This window comes from Microplitis mediator, chromosome 10 (assembly GCF_029852145.1).
Source record: "Microplitis mediator isolate UGA2020A chromosome 10, iyMicMedi2.1, whole genome shotgun sequence".
Taxonomy (NCBI): domain Eukaryota; kingdom Metazoa; phylum Arthropoda; class Insecta; order Hymenoptera; family Braconidae; genus Microplitis; species Microplitis mediator.
The window spans coordinates 8,739,440-8,760,513 of NC_079978.1; the positions used below are offsets into that span (position 1 = coordinate 8,739,440).

Genomic DNA, 21,074 nt, shown 5'->3' on the forward strand with positions numbered 1-21,074 from the left:
AATATTTTTTATTTTTGTTGGTTTTTACTGACTCTTAAATCACACGCTATTTAATATAATAATTTTTATAATACAGTACAATCAATAATTTATATAAATTATATATCTATCAAGCATCAATTTAATAAAAGAAGGCACCTAATTACATTAAATTTATGCTCTAAAATTTTTGTATAAGATGTACAGACAATTATTATTAATTTTTTTTTTTCATTAAAAAATCAGTAATTTTAAGTTTTATATTCAAAATTTTAGAATTTCAGCTACTCTATCATTTAATATATTGTCTTGTTATTTAATTAAATTGATTAAAAAATTTATTTCACAGTCAATCAGATAAAGGCGCAGAATAATAGTGAGTTTAAAAAAAGCAACAATAAAGACATGAAAATAAAATTTATAAAATAAATTTAAATTTAAATCCATAATTAATGCCCATTTTATATTTATTATATCCCAAAACATTGATTATAAATAATTATACAAGCTCTTAAAAAATAGCCTCACTATTATGTGTGTGAATGTAGCAGAGATCAGACAAATTTAAAATTATTTATAAATAATTAATAAAATAAAATTTTTAAAAAATGCGCATTTAAAAATTTTGAAATTAATAAGGGCATTTTTTATAAATATTATTCTTTTAATTATTTATAGTTTTAAATTTGGCTGATGTCTGCTACATTCACACTTGTTCATTATTATAAATTATTTATTTATGTATCATATATTTATATCCAATACACTTTTGTAAAAAAGACCCGAATGAAAGCTTATTAAGAGTTTATTTAAATTTAAAAACTTAAATAAAGTTATTAATTTTAAATATTTAAGCTTTACGAGGATCAGTCTTGCATCTATTTAGAGAGACTAGATATTTTTAATCAATATTTTTTTAACTATTAACTGCGCCTTTAATGTGGAGTTTATTTTTACAGATATATCTTTTATTATTTCATGTTTTTTCATTTTTTACTATTACTCATATTCATTTATTTATAAATGGTTCGACCAGATGTTTATCTTTAAGAAATGATTCCTATAAGCATTTAAAAATGTACACAAATGTATTACGTCTTTCTTTAAATATTTACATACTTGATTTAAGAATTATTATATTAATAAATTGTAAGCAGCTTACTTAATTAATTGATCTTAATTAATTGTTAATTAAGTAATTAAGATCTCGGAAAAAGATTTACTAATGGACTTGCCCTGCTGGCCAATGAGAAGAATAAAACTAACTACCAAAATCCTCAGGCTTTAATTGATGACTTGAAGAGTCTATCAGTTGAAGATGATACCGATATTTGTACGAAAATTGAGCTTTTGCGTCAACTAGAAAATGAAATTCGGCAAAAGATACTGGAACTGGAGAAACAAGCCGCTAGATCTGATAAGTCAAAGAATACAAATCCTATCCGTAATGTCAATAATGACTCAAGTGTCTATAAACAAACTAATCCATTTGCAGTACTAATGAACGACAGCTATGATTATGAAGGAGGTGCTGTTAATAATTCAACTGATGTTATTTACTGACCGAGTACACGTTACCCAAAAAACTTTAAATAAAAATTATATAAAAAAATAAAAAATAATAATAATAAAATTTAAAAAATGGATGGTTATTTTCCCTTTTATTTTATTTATTTAAACATACATTTTATTTATTTATTTAAAAATTAAAAAAATTTTCAATTGTCAGCCACATTTACACTCATCTTTAAGTTTCGTTCTCATGTAAAACGATCTTCAGTTTCATGAATTTTTCCCCTCGTAATTTTATGCTCAGTTCATACCAGTGCTACCAGATCGTACGATATTTTTACCCCCTCCTGCCATTACACTCCATGCTGTTTACCTCGGGAAGGGGTAAAAATATCGCACGATCTGGCAGCACACACAGTCAGATACCGAAAAGAAGTCTGAGAAGGAAGATAGTAAGAAATGCGAACCAGCTATACAAAAAATAATATCTATGTCGGCGTTAAAAAATATCAACAACATTCGCAAAAAGAATAATATATATGTATATATTTTCAATAAGCAAATATACATACATTCACACTAATAATTGTATGTATATTTGCTTATTGAAAATATATACATATATAATTATTCTTTGTGCGAATGTTGTTGATATTTTTTAACGTCGACATAGATATTATTTTTTATGACAATAAAGTTAGCAAACATTTAACAATATTTGTTTTTTTTTTTAACATAAAAATAAGTATTAAAAAAAATATTTTAAAAAATTTCACGTATAGTTTATTAAATTTTTTTAGAAATATTTTTTTTTTTTATTATTTATTTGTAAAAAAAAATGTATTCAAAGTTCAAATGTCTGCTAACTTAATTGTCATTTATTTTTTTTATAGCCGCGATAATTATTTTTATCATATATATATGATATATATGTATATATACATATGTATATTTATATATAAATATTTATATACATGACGTTGTTCATAGGAAATACAGAGATTCAAAATTTAAAAAAAAAAATGGAAATTTTGAAAAACGAAAATGAAGAACTGAAAAAACAATTGCGCACAAAAGATGAAGTCATCAAAAAAGTTCTAACTATGAGCGAACCGTTCGCTGCGAACGTATCAGTTCTACTGATACGTTCGATGACTCAAGTGTAACATACGTTCCACAAAGGAAAAAAATAAACCGTAACCGGAATTTTTACAAACCCGGCAATCGGCGTCAAAGTAAGTAAAATTGAATGATTTGACATAATTAGATTCATTTTGACTTCTACAATTCTTTTGACTTGTATATGACTTTTATTCAACTTAGGAATTTAAGTCAATTAAGACAAATCCAAGACAACGAGTCTTTAATTTCACTTGGTTGGCGTAAATGGGTACTAAGTAAGACAACTAAGTCAAAAGCAAGTCTAAACCGAATGAATTTTCGTATCTTAAAATATGAAAACACATTTGGTTTTGACTTACTTTTGATTAAGTTGAGCTGATTAAGGTGAGCTGCTTACATTTGTTTATTTTTCTATTTTAATATAATAATAAATATTCATCAAGAAATAGCTAATAGATAATAGAAATTTACAAATTTTAAACTGTATAAATGTTGTGAAAATTCTTAGCTGCAAAAATAGATGCCTGTATTTACTTTTATTTAATTACTATAATTTAATTTTAATTACTATTTTTTTAATTTTTTTTTTTTTTTACTATTCATCACACTCTTTCCTGTATTTATTAACATTTTTTTTTTGGTTTCTAGATGCCGAGTTCTTTATATTTAAATAATAAGCACAATTAATTTTTAATGGAATACAATAATTATAAACTTTTATAATTAAAAATATTAATTAATGGATAAATACTATTCTGTGTAAAGTATAATTAATTATAAATTTAATGCACCATTCTAATCAGGTATTTTTTAGGCTCACGATACAATTCGTGAAAAATATATTATTATTATTAGTAATATTTTTTTTTTTTAGCAATTAATCGAGGTAATAAGATGATAAAGCGGTGCTTTTTTCATGTTAACGTAACATTATAAATTAATTAACAAAATCCTTATTAAAAAGCTCAAAAAAAATTATATATTTTTATTCTTTATCTAAATCTCTTAATAAAAAAATCATAATTTTTTTAAATTTGTTTTGCAGTTGGCTAAAGCACAAACTCAAAACAAAATGAGACTCACTAACTAAAAATAAATAAATCAAAAAAATATTTTTTATAATCTTATTTATACACCGACATCATAGTGCTTAGAAATCGTAATCCACAAATTAAATGTTTGTTTTATTAAACTACAGAATAAAATCACACTTTACTCTCTGTTTGGGTAAAAAAAAAAAAAATAAGACCATTTTTCAAAAATGTTGCACTTGAGTAACTTCCAAATTTTAAAAAATTCATTTCAAACTTTTTTGTTGGTGTTTTCACAAGATTTATTCTAACATGTTTCAGAGCAGAAAAGTTAATTTAAAATTTTTCACTAAGTGAAAAATGTTCAAGTTAACTTTTTTCAAACATCACTAGACAATTCTCGTGTAAAAAATTCCCGTGTAAAAATCGTTGACTATTAGAAACTTCAAAACGTGATACGACAAACTTTTTATAAACAATTTTTAAACTTCTGAAAATACAAAAAAAAAAAAAACACTGGACTTAATACTATAAATTAACGTCTTTATACTTTTGTAAACTTTTTTCAGTGCAGAATACGTCCTGAAAAAGTTGATTTTTAACTGTTTCGAAACGTTTCTTTTTTTTTTTTTACCATAACTTAATAGTATTAAGTCAATCATTGATTTTTCCTTCAAACTTTTAAAAGTTCAAAAAAAGTTCATGGTTGTATCACATTTTAAGTTTAGAATAGTCAACACATTTTTGACAATTTTTTTTATGGGACGTTTAGAAAATTTTTAATCGATCGGTGTTTCTAATCTTGAATGTTCAAAAGTTTTAAATTGTCCCAAATATGGAAATTCTCATGCAGAACATTTGTATAACCTTAGTATTTTTCTAAGGGTTGTTTAATTAAAAATAATAATAAACTTGTTTTGCGAAATGAAATGATTAGGTTACGAGTTGTAGAAAATTATTAATGAATATCAAAATTATAGAGGTGCAAGATTAGAAGCTATAGATAAATAGGTAAAAAAGTTATAAATAAATATTTTCAAAATGTAAAATTATAAAAAAAGGAATGCTGAATGTATTAGATAAAAAAAAAAAATCAAATAGTATATAAAGTTTGAAACTTTGAATTGATCGCAGTGTCAAAAGTTAATTAACAAATATAAAAAAGAAAGAATTATAAAATTATTATCAAGTCATGGTGTTAACTATGAGATTAGATTAATACAGACTGATATTCATTGTGAAAATTTTTCTCAAGACTAAATTAAACAACAGGGTTATCAGATATTTTCGGCTGAGTTTTTCTAGGAGACAAAAACTAAATACAAACTATAGACTGCACATTGATGCACTACTGTCTAATCTGGCGAAGTACGCTTTAATTTTTTGATAATATTCGTTTGTTTAAGAAAAAAACTCGACCAAAATTTCTGATTTTCCTATTTAAAATGTAAGAGAAAAAAAAGTAAGAACGCCTGTTTAGATGTGTAGATATAAATGCAATTCTAAATAAAATGATATGGAAAATGGCAAGTGGACATTGATTCAAAATAGCTTTTGTCTCAGTCATCAAGATCAAAAAATTAGTCTTAAAATTAATGTCTTCATCATTAACGAAACAACCGATACTGATAATTTATTATGTTATTAATTTAATAATTATATAGTAAAACACAATTAATTAGTGGAAAGTATAATTTAAGTTATTTCCTGTCAAATATGACGGATAAATTCCTCTACCTAAAATACACTAGCAATTATTAAAAATCAATAGACGGAAAATATAATAAGCTGCCGAACCAAAAAGAATAAGTATCATATAGAATACAGGTACCGTTTTTGGCCATTTTAGGGCCAGTTTTTTAAATGTGTTCGTAGATACTTTTATCACACGATTACAATGCAAGTTTTTTTAAAATACTTCTTCATTAATTAAAATAAAGTATTAAATGTCCAAAAATAGAGCAGTGGCCACAAATGGTACTTCTACCCTAAGTGGATATAAAAAGTGCATTAAAATATATTGTATAATGTAATTAATGATGAATAATAGCATCTTTTAAGTAAAGTCAAAATGCATTTTAGGTGTCACTACTAAATATCCGCGACAAAATAACCTACGACAAAACACACAAAAACCATGATAAAAGGGCGGTTATTTTGTCAGTTGGTTATTTTGTCATTCGATTATTTTGTCCTCGGTTATTTTGTCGTTGGATATTGTGTTACGGAACCCGCATTTTATAGTACAGCAAATGCAATTATTTGTTAATGAATTTTAATAAAATACTGATAGTTAATAAAACTTTAACTTTTTCTGCCCTCCGGCCGGAAAGTGGCAACTTTCGGACCGCTGCCCTAAACGAAGTTGCAACTTTCCGGCTTCGTCGAGCAGAAAAATCGTATACACACCTTGGTCAGTAAAAAAGAAAGCCTCAGACCACATGTTTGTCAGCCTCGGCTTCGCCTCGGCCAACAATTACATATGCTCTGAGACTTTTCTTATTTTACTGGCCTAGGTATGTAATATACTATTATTTTAAAAATACTATAAATTGAATTTGTGTATGAAGTCAAGTTATTGACATGTGGATTACGATTGAAAGCATTTAAAGTATCGATATTAAATTACATAAAAATAAAAAATAATATTATAAATAAATAAAGAATTAAAAATAATATAATGACTTACAATTAACGTAATTTAAATACAACTCATTGGTGATTTCTCAAGTAAATGGATTGCTTCTTCGTTTAAGTGATCCAAAGCGTTTTTCTGGTTCACGTCTAACTTCAAAAGGCGTTACAGCAGCTCCACTTACTGTTTTATCATCATTTTCATCACTTGGAAAGTCTTCAAAGCTCATATTACTGAATCCAGCAGTAACTGCAGCGCTTTTTTTGGACTTGGGGGTTTTTTTATAAGTAACACCTTTAGATTTTTGCGGTGCTTTAATAGATAGTACATTTATTGTATCACTACGATTTTCACTAATAAGATGATACTTTGATTTATCTGATGATTTGGCCTTGTCTTTTTTTAATTTCAACGAATGGTCGGTAACGACTAGGGGTTCAGGTGACATCGGCGACAAAATATCTGGTGAAATATTTGATATCGATACACTGTTTGTTGCATTAACAATTATTCTCGCTGTTTGTTGCACTTCCGGTTGTATAACATAAACCGATTGAGGTTGCTGCTGCTGTATATTCATCACAGATGAAGAAAATTGACTGGAATTTGTTGACTGCGCACTAGTTGATAAAATAGTACTGAGTGCATTGTCTACAAATGATGGTGATTGTGATAGTGGCAATGATGTAGGTCGTTGTTGTTGAGGTTGATTATTAATAGTCAAAGTAGCAAATTCATCGAAAGGAATTGATCCAAAAAGATCTTTATGTGTTGAATTATTAATTGTTACATTAGTTGTATTGACTGTAACTTGTCCAAAATTATTATCTGCAATAGTATTTGTATTAACTTTATTATTATTTTTATATTTATTTTGAGGTACTCTATTAACACTATAGTTGGAGTATAAATTAGTTTGACAAGGTAAAGACGTCGTGTCAGTCTCTGTTTGGTAATTACCAAGTTTAGTAAATGGATTTGTAAATGGCAATGACCCAAAAAGATCTTTGTCTTCTTTAATTACATTTGTTGAAAATTTAACAGGTTGTGAACTCATAAAATTATCATTTTCATAATTATTCCAACTTTCTAGGGGTACATTTGATAATAAACCAGGAGTTTTTAGTGCAACATTGGAATCCGTACTGTCGTCAATATCAACTAAAGTACCAGAAACAACTGGTGCTGGTGAATCAGTAATTGGAGATATTAAATTTGTATCTGGTGGTGTATTGGGTATACTATTAGTTGATACGATTAGTTTATTTGTATTTTCTTTACTATCACTACTTTTACGTGAACTTGTTGGTCTTGGAAAAGGTGCTAAAGCAAAAACATCCTCATCAGCTTTAAAAATACCATTTTTAATAATATTAGTCTTATTAATTTCATCGGAAGAGCTGCCATTGTCAAATAAATGTGGCTTTGAACTATACTGATGCCCAACAAAAGGATCTCCATGTAGTTGTTCAGGTTTAGCTTCAGGATCTAGTTCATCGTCAAGTAAAAGTGGTTTTTCACCATACTGATGACCTACTATTGGATCAGCATGAATGGTTGGTAATGTTTGATGTTGTTCTCGATGTCTTCTTGATTTTTTAATTCTATGATCATCTTCATGAGTAGCCACAGATTCACATTCAGCATGATAAGCTGAGCTGCCACATGTACGAACACTTTCGGAAATAGTTTCATCTATTTTTTCACGTTCATCATCGTCGTTATCATCATGATCATCATCTGGATCATTACCATCCTCATCATTCATTGCCTTAAGATCACTTGCTGATCCTATTGAATCATCGGACTCATACTCCACAGGTGCTTGACCTGATTCTTGCGACGAAACTTCTTTTTTTCGTCTACTTAAAACAGCTTTTACACGCCGACGTTTTTTCTTCATACGCTCTTGGTTTCTTTGTGCTATTGCTTTATCACTATCACTTGACACGTCATCGGCATTGAAAGCGAGCTTTTCATATTTAGATCGATCTTCAACGGGTACACGCACAAATTGGGGTGAAATTGGACTAGATTTTTTTAACAGCGATGCCTCATCATCAGCCGCTGCTGGTTCTGTATCAGGACTCCAGTGGACTGTTGCTAATTTTCCGCTTCTTACATCCGTTCCTGTAAAATAAAATTTATTATTTTTATTTGTTTCTATTTTTGTATCAGAATAATTATTATAAATTAATTGATTAAAAAAGAAGGAAAGAAAATGTGTAAATTTATTATAAAGGTCGAGCAGGAATTTTAAATATTATTATTATTTTTTTTTTTTTGTGATTTTATTAGTCGGCGAAGCGTAAATATTTATCAAGTTTAAATTGTTTATAATAAATCGACGTAATTATTTATAGTCTGGATTTAGATGGAAACTAAAAATACTTACCTAAATAAGTACAGTTATCCCGTAACCAATAATTACATAAATATAAACATGTATATTTACATTTTCTTTATTATCACATTTTTAAATTGTAATATAATTTATTTAGCTTTTTTTTACCAACAGTAATATATATTCAATTTTATTGTAAATAAGTAATAAATTACTTATAATAATAATAAAGATAAGACAGTTGAAAATTTGAAAACTAAAGCTTTTATAGTAATTGACAAGTGTCGGAATAAAATTTGATTACTTTTTTTTTTAATTTCTATATTTTATTAAAAAAATATCAGTTTTTTTTATTCCGACCTTTTCAATTTCTAGAAATTTAATATTTTTAATAAGATAAGAGATAGGAAGTGTCTGATTAGGTCTGTTACAGACTGTGCAATTTATAAATTTTTCAATTTATGTGTTTTTAAAACACCACAGATTAAGAGTGAAATAGAGTAAGATACAGATATACAAAAGTATACTAATTATAGAATATCAGAGTCAAGCATTTATTGAAAAAGCAAAAAAAAAAAAATAAATAAATAATTTAATTTAATATCAGCGCTATCACTTCGTCTGGAACAGTCCTAATCAGATTTAGGGGGTCGGGAAACGATTTACAAAAACGCAGTAATCACTTTTAAATATAATTTATATTATTACAATCGAGTTATTTTATAATTATGTTATTTTGAGTTTTTAAGTGATGATTTATAATTTATAAAAATCATGATTGATTGATTGATTGATTGATTGATGGAAAAAAGCAAAAAATTATACCAAGAAATTACTGCGTTGCATTGAAAAAAATGATTTTACAACCAAGTATTTTGTGTGCTAATGTACATTTTTATTGCTTTAGAATAAATCGACAAAGATACAGCGAGAACGAAAACAGAAAAAACAAAAAAATGAAAAAAAATTTAATCCTATTTCCTCGCTATTTAATAACAATAATTAATTAATTAATTAACTGAGTGAAACAAAATATGGTATTAATAGTAATAGTAATTTCCGACAAAATAATAAAATCTATATATATTTAAATTTAAATTAATGTGCGTCTCTCACTCATTTAAAGAAATTATTTATTTTCAATTAAATATTTTATTTAATTTTTTTATTTTATGTAATTAGTCATATTTCCTTCATATTTTTATTAATGGAAACGAAAAAACTGTTGACCTTTATAAATTTTTTTTAATCAGGTATATAATGACACTGGATTAAGGGCACTTAGATAGCCCATATAATTAATAACGTAATCATAGTAACAGGAAGCCCGAGTAACTTTTATTCTTTTTTTTCAAATTACTTTAATCGCCTCCCAAACTCATTAGGGTGTTCCAGACAGCGGATACGCAAAATTATCAACGGACCACCTCAATTAAAATTCATAAATCGTCACCTATAAATTTATACTATTAAAATAAAATAATGTTTAAAATAAAATCCTCCCCGATATCTGTGTGCAAAATATTTTTTTTACATCAAGAAAAAATATAATACTCATTATCATAATATCAATAATTATTATTATTTTTTTTTTTAGTTATTAATTAAGTACGATCTTATCGTCTGGTTAAAGATTTGAGAAAGACGCAAGACAGTACAGTTTTTTTTTTATAGATTAATCATTAAACGGGTTATAATACCCTTAATTTGTTCCGTTGCTTTTTTTCTATATATATTTATATATACATAGTTAATTAATTGCATTAGTACTTATTTATTCAAGAAGAAAAAATGCTTAAAATCGTTAAATTTTTTAATAAAGAGCTAAATAAAAATTCAAACTCTCAATCAATATTTTTTTTAAAAGTTATTTTTTTTGTCAGTGTAATTATTAATATCATTATTGAAGAATATTATTATTATATTTTAAATTTGAAATGAAATGCTACTTAATAAAATAGAGCAAAAATACTTCCTGCCGAGACAATTTATCACAAACTGTATTATCCAGTATACTATTTAATATATTATATATTAATTCACTATGATCCAACATTTTGAGTACTTTCCTTTTTAATTCAATAATTATTGTGATGTTAAATTATAATATTTATTATTTTTTTAATTCATTTAATGGCTTTTTAGTGCATATGAAATAACAACTGTATTAATAGTGTTGGTCCATAACAATTATACAAGGAAATTTAAAGATAATTACCAAGAATAATGATTACACAATAGGGTGGTCGTTAAAAATCAAATTTTTTCAGATGCCCCATAAAAAGCTTTTTTTTAGTGAAAAAATACGTGGGGAATTTGGTTATTTCTTTTCAAGTAAAAAGAACACCTGCCTCAATCAAAGTTCATTTTTCGATACAATAGCGGTTTTTTTTAAATATCTCATGAAATATGCAGATTAAAGGAAAAAATCATAGGAACAATTTTGTAGGAAATTGAATTTCTGAAAAAAGGGTCATGTTCATTTGTTTTATAAAATGTGTATTTATAAAGACATTTAAAAAAAGCTTTTTTAGATCTTATCAATTGAGCATTTAAAGGATTACGAATGTTAAAAATAACATTTTTCTAAGCATATAATATCTTTATAAATACACATTTTATAAAACAAATGAACATGACCCTTTTTTCAGAAATTCAATTTCCTACAAAATTGTTCCTATGATTTTTTCCTTTAATCTGCATATTTCATGAGATATTTAAAAAAAACCGCTATTGTATCGAAAAATGAACTTTGATTGAGGCAGGTGTTCTTTTTACTTAAAAGTTTACCAAATCCCCCACGTATCTATTCACTAAAAAGAAGCTTTTTATGGGGTGCCTGAGAAACATAAATTTTTAACAACCACCCTCTTACACAATTATTGTAACAAGTTAAAAGCATATTTATGTGACATTTGTAAGAAATGTCAGTTCGATGTTTTTTTTTTTTTTTAATTGATACTATAAGGAATCAAAGATCTAATATATAACGCATATTTATATCAATAGTATTTATATACATATATATATGAGTACGAAATATATTTATAATTTTATTTATTTTTCATTGAGCGTAACAATAACTGAGCAAAAAAAAAATCACAGTATTTTTTTTGCTTAAATGAAAATTTCCCTATTGGATTTTCTTTTTTATTTATAATTAATAACTTAAAGTACTTGGAAACTGTTGAAATCTTTTTCTTACGGTTTTTATCCGGTTAAAATGTTAAATAATACTATTTTTTGTTGATGGAAACGGAAAAAACATTTTTATATAATAAAAGAAAAACTTGTGACGGTTTGAAGAGAAAAAGGAATAGACTAGATTCTATATACTGAATTTAGTTAATCGAATTGGCAACATTTGACTATTATTAAATTAAACGCAATGTTATTTTTAAATCACTATGTAAATGTAAAAACTATTTATTATTATTTTTACTATCTTTGGTGATGCGTAAATGTGATGTGAAATTGTGTTGATAATTTTTAAAATTATAAAGCTATAATTTTTGTTTTAAAATTTTTTTTTAGTGAAATGCAATGAGTGTACTTCATTCGTGAACAGTAAGCAATTTTATATCTTGAGATAAACAAATATAAGACTGATATACATGGAATGATTTGTATTTTTATTTCAACTCTTCAATCAAGCTCGACAACATTTAGTTGCACCATTAACTCCGATTTCTTTTTAAAAAAAAAAAATCACATACTCGGCAGGTAATTTTTTTTGCAAGTAAATTGAATGTAAAATTAAATTAACATCTTCGTTTGCTAGATTTGAACTTTACGTTTCATTAAATTTGTTTATTCATCAATTATTTAATTCCCTGCGCTAACAAACTATTAAACCAACACAATATTTATTACGTGGCAAAAAATTGATGTCTTTTTTTTTCTTTTTTTTACTAAGTCTCTCCCGCATTATCACAACTATATTTTTTGTTTCTTTTATAAAAGACGATTGTCCTAAACGAATAAATCATGAGTAAAACTCAATTTACGCGTACCTCGGGAGAGACGTATATACTTATATTTTGGTCTACATAAAATGTTTAAAGTATTATATCTACTAATTTTGTTTACGTGAAAGACGTCCAACAAGTAAATTCGGTTGGTAAACTTTTTTTTTTTTTTTTTAATTTTCTATGCTGTTTTTTTTTGTCTTTTTTTTTTAAGAGGAAGAAAAGAGGAAGGATAGAATATACAACGAAGGATCTCAAGCATTACCTCCAGCGATTGCAGCCGTCTTGGATCCAAGTTTTGATTTTTTACCCGCTGAAATGAAAATTGTCAAATTTATTGATTGTTTATAAAATAGAAAAATTTAATTTTTTTTTTATAACAAATAACTTACCAGGCAATGAAAAAGGAGCTGATTCAAATGGATCCTCTGGTACTTCTGAATAAGACATAACTAAACTTTCACGACTTTTAACGCCACCAATACTGCTGTTACTACCCCGTCTAATTTTATCAAATTCAGCGCCAAAAATGTGATCTTCTGTTAATTGATTAAATGGCTGTGTATCTTCAAAAGGATTCCAAGTTGATACATCGGCGCTCAGTGAACGGCCTTCTACACTTGACACACTCGATAGTTCACCCTAATGTCAAGTATAAGTTTATATTATTAATTTGTGCTGTCTTTTAAAATCGATCTACAATCTAACAGTGCAGTGCATCCCGTCCATCGTACGGTAATGAAATAAAATACTATTGTAAAATAATATTTAAAATTTTAATAAGTAAAATAAAGAGATAATAAAAAAAATTTATGAATTTAAATGAAGATTACTCGTTTTTAAACACTTACTAATCCTTTGGTAAATTTTTTTAAAGCATAGAGTTTTAAATACAGAGAATGAGAAAAAAAATAAAAAATAAAATCGTGCATTTATTTACTTACAACACGTACATGTGAGGCACTCGTGCCGATGCACGGCCTCCCTTCCGTTTTAATATCTGGTAATGTATCTTCTTCTGAATGTGGTCTTACTGAAGCATCATATGGCGCTAAGAATTGGGATGTCTCATTAGCAAACACTCTGAAAAAATAATTCATTTCATATAAATTTTTTCTATCATATAAAAAAAAATTTTTTTTAAAATCATATTACAATTAAATACGTACTTGTTAAAAGCACTAGTATCACTAACGTTTCTTCGATGTCTTGATGATGACATTGTCGGGCTATCTGGCGGTGAAGTATTAGCACTTATATTTTGACTCAAACTTTCCGATTTATTAGATGGCTTTGAAACAGCATGTGGTGTGAAAGACGGTGTTGCTTTATTTTGTGACAACGGAGTATTTATTTTCTGTGGTAATTGAGTTGGTGAAACAAACATTGATGACGATCCACTGTTAGTCGGAGTCGTAAGTTTTGGAAGAACTTTTGTTGATCCTGATTTAGAAGCAACTAAAGCTGGAGGTGGCATCGATCGTGCGTCGTCTATAAATGGGTCAGGATATCCTAAGACACAAACGATAAATAATATATGAAAAAAAAAAAAAGTTATATATATTAGGGTGGTCGTTAAAAATTAAATTTTCTCGTACGCCCTATAAAAAGCTTCTTTTTAGTGAAAAAATATGTGGGGAATTTGGTTTTTTCTTTTTAAGTAAAAAGAACACGTGCCTCAGGATGATTAAAGTGCATTTTTCGATACAATCCCGGTTTTTTTTTAAATATCTCATAAAATATGCAGATTAAAGGAAATAATCATAGGAGAAATTTTGTAGGAAATTAAATTTCTGAAAAAAGGGTCATGTTCATTTTTTTTATAAAATGTGTATTTATAAAGACATTCCAAAAAAGTTTTTTTAGTTCTTATCAATAGAGCTTTTTAAGGATTACGAAAGTTAAAAATAACGTTTTTTCTTAAATATAGACAACTTCGTAACTCGTAATATACCATTCATTAATGCTTGTTATAGTTTCTATATACTTAAAAAAATGTCATTTTCAACATTCGTAATCCTTTAAATGCTCAATTGATAAGAACTAAAAAAACTTTTTTGAAATGTCTTTATAAATACACATTTTATAAAAAAAATGAACATGACCCTTTTTTCAGAAATTTAATTTCCTACAAAATTTCTCCTATGATTATTTCCTTTAATCTGCATATTTTATGAGATATTTAAAAAAAAACCGGGATTGTATCGAAAAATGCACTTTAATCATCCTGAGGCACGTGTTCTTTTTACTTGAAAAGAAAAAACCAAAGTCCCCAGATGTTTGTTCACTAAAAAGAAGTTTTTTATGGGGCATCTGAAAAAATTTCATTTTTAACGACTACCCTAATATATGTAGATACCAATAACAGTAAAAAATTTTTTTAATGTTTATAAATTTACCAGAAGGTGGAAATAAAGCTTCTAAATGTTCATCAGCAACACCTGCTCTTATTTCATGTTGTCTTACATCAAAATAATATGCAGTTTTGTCTTGAACTGTAACAGGCGATTGTTGGGTAAGTTGAGCCGTATGTCCAGCTACTAGAGGGCTCTGAGACTGATTGAATGGAGAAGTTTGACTGGGAACAAAAGAGGAAACACTTTGACTTGGAGAAGTAATATGTGGTGAGACTTGAGCGAAAGACGACTGCATTGATAGTTGTAAAGGTTGTGGTGGTTGGTTTGTCGGCATTGTTGGTACAATTTGTACACCCTGAGCTATATACTGTTGTTGTGAGGTATTAACTGTTGCCGATTGATTAACTTGTACATAAGACACTGAAGTACCACTCTGCTGTTGCATTTGATTCCCTTGACCAGATATTTGACTAACAATCTGACCGGTTAAACTTATTGGACCTGTACCGACTCCTTGACCTTTTGGCCTTTGTCTTGGTGTCACAGAAGTACCTTCAACTGTCGTTGTTACTGGCGTTGGTTTTGAAATTTTTATCGATGCTGATCGTTTTATACTCTCAGATTCTATTGGTGCAGTAGGTAAAGCATCAATGGTCGGTGTACCAACTTTCTGCAAATTAATTTTAAATAATTAGCGAATTTGTTGAGGTGTTTAAATTCTTCGTTAAAAGATTTATATAAAATAAAATTTACATATAAATTTTGTACGGGACATTCTTTGCCTTGGATTTGAAAAGCTATGGACGATACTTGAAAAATATCAGGTCGTAAATCTGGATCAGGTTCTAGCATATATCTTATTAAATTATGTAATGATTTACTATATCTGTTGGTATAATTAATATAATTAATAATTAGTCAATATCAAGTAAGTATATGATTTATTTATAAATATTCATGATTTCAATTTACCTAGAATTATCGGGAATAGTAAAGTTTCCTGATTGAATTGCAAGCGTACTTTCTCCAAAAGGTAAAGTAAAGAAACACAATTTATACAATAAACATCCTAATGCCTGAATAAAAAATAATAATTTAATTATAGTAAGTTTTTAATTAAATAAATATTTTACTATTTACCCAAATATCAGCTTTAGTAGTTATAGGTTTTCCACAATACATATCAACCATTTCTGGCGCTCTATAACTCAAGGTTGTATATTTTTTTATTTCTTCTTCTACAATTGCTGCACCTTGGACACTTGGATTTAATATTTTTCCCGTAGCCGATCCGAAATCACATAACACATAGTGTCCTGAGTCAGCGAGTAATATATTTTCCACCTTAAATTAATTTGTAACATCGAAATAATTAAAAAAAAAATACCATTATTTACAAAATAAATAAAATACACTTAGGTAAGAGACCTAGTACCCGATCACTTCATGTATTTGTATATCTATATCTAGTAAAATTTAGTAAGTATAGATATGCAAATACATGAGTGATCGGGTACTAGTTCCCTGATCGGGTACTGGGTCTCTTACCTTAGTCACTAAAATTAAGGGATAGTAAAAAAAAAAAATTACAAACTTTTAAGTGATTTTGAACATGCTGTAAAGTAAGAGAACCAATACCCGGTCAGGGAACAAATACCCGATCAGTCATGTATTCGTAAATCTAGATTTACTAAATTTTACTAAATATAGATATAGGGGAGGGGGGGGGGGAAACGGAGTAGGGTAGGTAAAACGGAGTAACTCCAAAATTTTATTATTTAAATGATTTTTAAACATTCCAAAATCACTTTTGTAAACATAATTGAGCATTATTTTGAATTTTTTTTTTGTTCAACTTTTTCAAAAATCGATTGTCAATCGAAAAATATTAATGACTTTTGTTTTATGATAAAAACTATTAAAAATTCTTTCTTCCTTTGCATTGAATAATTGTGTAAAATGTACTTTTGCTTTATATGAATTACTTACAAAAAATTTTAATTTAATCAAACTTATTTAATATCCAGAAATTTTTTTTTTCCACCTTTTTTAGGGGGTACCCCATTTTGCCCGCAAAAATGAAAATTTGTTTTTTTAATCGCAACTAAAAATTTTTCCTATTTACTTTGGATATCATTAAGAAAAAAAATATTTAGCGTATTTGGGTCTTCAAAAACTTAATATTTCCTTTACCCCATTTTGCCCCTCCCTCCTCTACAAATACATGGAGCGATCGAGTACCAGTTCCCTGATTGGGTACTAGGTCTTTTACCTTAACTCGGAGGGATATGGTCTTACAGTAAAAAACAAAAATTCAAATTTACCTTCAGGTCCCTATGGATAATTGGCGTTTGACAATGATGCAATCGCGATACCGCTTCACAAACATCGCAAAATATTTGTAGCACTTCAGATTCACTAAAACCCGTTTGTAACCTTGGGAAAAATAAAACATCTATCATTCATTTTAAAGAAAATTTATTACGTAAATAAAAAAAAAACTGAATCTAGTCCAAATATTTCCAATAAATAAAATAACCTTGAAGCAATAGATAAAATAACGATAAATAATTTACTTCTATAGATATGGATATAAATGTATTTTATTTACCTATTATTCATCATTTGAAGGACTTGTGATTTACAATAGGGCATAAGAAGTAAGAGTTCATGGACTCCACCTCCTATATGAGTAATACTACTATCTACATATCCTATAATATTTTTATGTCCACTCAAATTGCTCTGAAAATAAAATACATTAAATGAATTATCAATGAAAATAAAATTACCAACCATAATATGTTTTTTTCAATTACTATTATATTTAAGCCAACAATACAAATGTTATTTTTTATTCTACGTGTTAGTTTGAATGTCTAACTAAACGATTTAACTATTATTATAACAAGATTATAATGAGATTAAAGTTAAATAAAAAATAAATCAATGAAATGAAAAGACACTAGACCTATCAATGTGACCTTGAGTTAACAATGACTACAAAAATTAATGTAAGGTAAGACCCAATTGTTGACACTTTATTTTACTTTATTGTGTACATCTATCAACATAATTTTAAGTTACCAATTTTGAAGTATGATTTTAAATACGAGTAGAATCCTAAAAAAAATATATATTTATGATTTATGATATAAATGATTGGATAAAAAAAAATTAATTTCGTGACGTTTCGGAAAACTGGGAATTCCACAGAGATTATATAGCATGTCAATAATTAGTACATACGTAATTACATAAAATGTTCTAAATTTATTTAATAATTTTATGTATTAACAGTAAAAACGTGGAAGAAATTTTTTCATTAAATTTCTTGTAGTAATCAATAATTGTGACGTTTACCTTAAATATGTTTGTAATTAATTAAAGATATTTAGATTTGAAAATAAAATGAATCAACTATGATATTTAAGTAGCAATAAAATGTAAAAAATAATGAAAAATGAATGAGTGTGAATGTACCTGACAGTTGTCAGTTTTAAAAAATTTTAAATAAGTGAGTTAAATTATGATACTGAAGTTAACAGACGTCTAATAATTTTTGGATCTTTTTTTAGACAATAAGCCATAAAAAAAAAATATTTGAAAAAATTGCACCTGTAGTTTTTTAAATTTTCTACATGTGCATATTTTTATTTTATTTTTTTGCAATTGATTTGTTGAAAAACAAAAATTCAAAAATTTTTAAATGTCTGCTAACTTCATGATCCTTGTTAAATTATGTACCTGAAGATCAGAACGTTTTTCGCGCAACGAAAATGAAAAAAATTTATGTAATCTTTTATTTGTATTTTAAAATTTGTCTCATATCTGCTACATTCACATTCATGAAAAATGAATAAAAAAAAAATTACTTACTGCAATTTGTATTTCTCTTTTACATACATTGAGATCATTGTCATTATTGACATACATGCGTTTAAGAGCATATCTACCATTTGATGACTTAACCAAAAATACTATGGCAAATCCTCCTGTAAAATAAAGTAATTATTGCTAAAAAAAAAATAAATACTACATTATAAACTAATTATCTAATAAATTTAAAATCTATAATGATAATAAATTAATTGTAAATAGATAGTTAGTATAAATATGTATTATAAAGTATCACTTTAAAACAATATAATACATAAGATAAAAGACATTCTTATAAATTAAAGATATATGAACAAGATAGAAGATATGATAGCATGCTGGAAAATAATATGTAGTATATATAATCATAAAATATAAGCTTGACTAGTAGCAATACAATTTCATTCAGTCCACAAACAATGATGTCATGAATCAATCATGATTAATTAAGGGACAATGGTCGGTTACACACAGACAATATGACGTTTAGAACATATATATTTATATCCATCACATGTTTACATCTTTGTCTTATTGAATAAAAAAATTTCTATACAATACTAATAAAAATAATGATAATAAATTACGAATAAATAAATAAAATAAAAATAGGTGAGATTTTAAAACAAAAAGAAGCATTCTTTCGTTATCATATTTATTGCTGATAATAAAATACTTAAAAGCGATAAATCAATTGTTAATAATTAATGTCGCGGCTAATGAGCTGTTTAAAAATTAGAAAAAAAAAAAAAATTAGCAGTTATTTGAGTTTGTAAATTAAAAAATAAAATACCAATGAATTGTTTTTAATAATTAATTAAGATAATTAAATGGGCGTTGATAGAAGTGAGGAGGAAACATATAAAGAATCAAGAACTTACGTACATACGTATGGAAAAAAAAATGATATAAAAAAAGAGATACATAATGAATATACATATAGATGTTATCTGATGATTTTTACCTTCTGCAAGGACTTCCTCAACGGTGACTGTATGTCGACTCACAACAAATACTTTTCCCAAATAACTATTGGGTTCTTTAGACGTGTTGTCAATTTTTGAAAAAAGCTTCTTCATGTTGGCACTTGGTCAATCTGACCGATATCGTACGGGGATTGACATAAGGCCTCTTACGGCCGGTTATCTGGAGCACGATTGCGCGTGAAAGCCGCGCGATATATTATTATAATTACTCTTAATTCTTACTGTTAATTATTTGAATTATTATTTATATAAATATAATATTATTCACTTTATTTGAATTTATTATTTTAAAATAGTGCATTTATTATTAACCAATAGATATTATATATTTTTTTGATAACTAATCGACGTATTATTCTTTAGCCAGCCGACATTTTCGGGGCTGTGCAATTTTTTTATTGCGCATGCGCTTGTTATATGTATATATATATACAAACTCATAGATAAATACGTACATATATTTAAAGAAAACATATGTGCTGTAATAACCGTCATTTCCGGTTATATGTCAAAAATTATAAATTATTACACTCATTACTGATTAATTAATTGTTGCAATTTGATTATTTAATTTTAGTGTCACTTAGATATTTAATAGATGTCATTATTGAGATTAAAATTGTTATGACAAATTTATTTAAACAGAAAAATGTTTTTATAACTTTTGTACCTAAAGAAATTAATATAATTGAAGAGAGTAAATTGATTTTATTGATTTTTAATAAAAATATTTAATTATTCTTATTTATTTTCACAGAGGTCTTTGGCTTGTGGTAAATTTTCACTTCAGTGAAAGTTACTTCATTGATTGTTCTATAAATAGTTCGTGAATACAATCATCAATTATTAATTTTCATCACCGTAGTAAAATTTATTTTAAGAATAATAATCCAGAGATGATCATTTCGAAAGACGAAAATAAAAAAAAACTGAATCACTTAAGATGTTTTTCTTAATGAATAAAAACTTGATAATTAATAAGCATTCAATAATTTTAATGATGATTCTGAAGTTAACAGACAATTAACAACTTTCGGATTTTTTTTTTGCCAAAGAAAACAATAACAAAAAAATAAAAAATAAAAATATGCACTTGTAGAAAATTTAAAAAACTATAGATGTAATTTTTATAAATATTTTTTTTTATAATTTATCGTTTTAAAAAAAATTCAAAAAATACTAGACGTCGGCTAACTTTAATGAGTGTGAATGTAACTGACAATTGACAGTTTTTTTTAATTTTTGAATAAATAAATAAAAT

General features: G+C 26.6%; 1 protein-coding gene and 1 long non-coding RNA gene across 4 annotated transcripts; one reads left to right on the plus strand and one right to left on the minus strand.

The window, feature by feature from the left end:
* The first annotated feature begins 1,811 nt into the window (after window positions 1-1,811).
* On the plus strand, window positions 1,812-3,859 carry LOC130676016 (uncharacterized). 2 transcript variants are annotated; one of them, XR_008991370.1, is made up of 5 exons: window positions 1,812-1,943; window positions 2,482-2,726; window positions 2,815-2,997; window positions 3,262-3,416; window positions 3,488-3,859. It is a non-coding gene; the product is annotated as an uncharacterized LOC130676016 (long non-coding RNA). The 2 variants fall into 2 exon arrangements; XR_008991369.1 differs by having other exon boundaries at window positions 3,262-3,859.
* Window positions 3,853-20,221, minus strand: LOC130676007 (BMP-2-inducible protein kinase). Of its 2 annotated transcripts, none has more exons than XM_057481956.1 (13): window positions 19,792-20,221; window positions 18,828-18,943; window positions 17,560-17,693; window positions 17,273-17,384; window positions 16,089-16,292; window positions 15,921-16,024; window positions 15,702-15,834; window positions 14,991-15,618; window positions 13,761-14,103; window positions 13,545-13,674; window positions 12,984-13,233; window positions 12,857-12,904; window positions 3,853-8,409 (listed from the first exon to the last, which is right to left on the minus strand). In XM_057481956.1, the coding sequence occupies exons 1-13, from the start codon at window positions 19,904-19,906 to the stop codon at window positions 6,371-6,373; spliced, it is 4,356 nt and encodes a 1,451-aa protein (XP_057337939.1). In that variant the 5' UTR covers window positions 19,907-20,221; the 3' UTR covers window positions 3,853-6,370. The 2 variants fall into 2 exon arrangements, with proteins under 2 accessions (XP_057337939.1, XP_057337940.1); XM_057481957.1 differs by having other exon boundaries at window positions 13,536-13,674; window positions 19,792-19,917.
* Window positions 20,222-21,074: the final 853 nt, after the last annotated feature.

Coding starts and splice junctions, on each gene's coding strand:
- LOC130676007 (XM_057481957.1), bottom strand. CDS start 19,906: ATGAAGAAGCTTTTTTCAAAAATTGACAACACGTCTAAAGAACCCAAT. Junction 18,944..19,791: donor TGAGGAAGTCCTTGCAGAAG/GTAAAAATCATC, acceptor TTTATTTTACAG/GAGGATTTGCCATAGTATTT. Junction 13,675..13,760: donor GATACTAGTGCTTTTAACAA/GTACGTATTTAA, acceptor TTATTTTTTCAG/AGTGTTTGCTAATGAGACAT.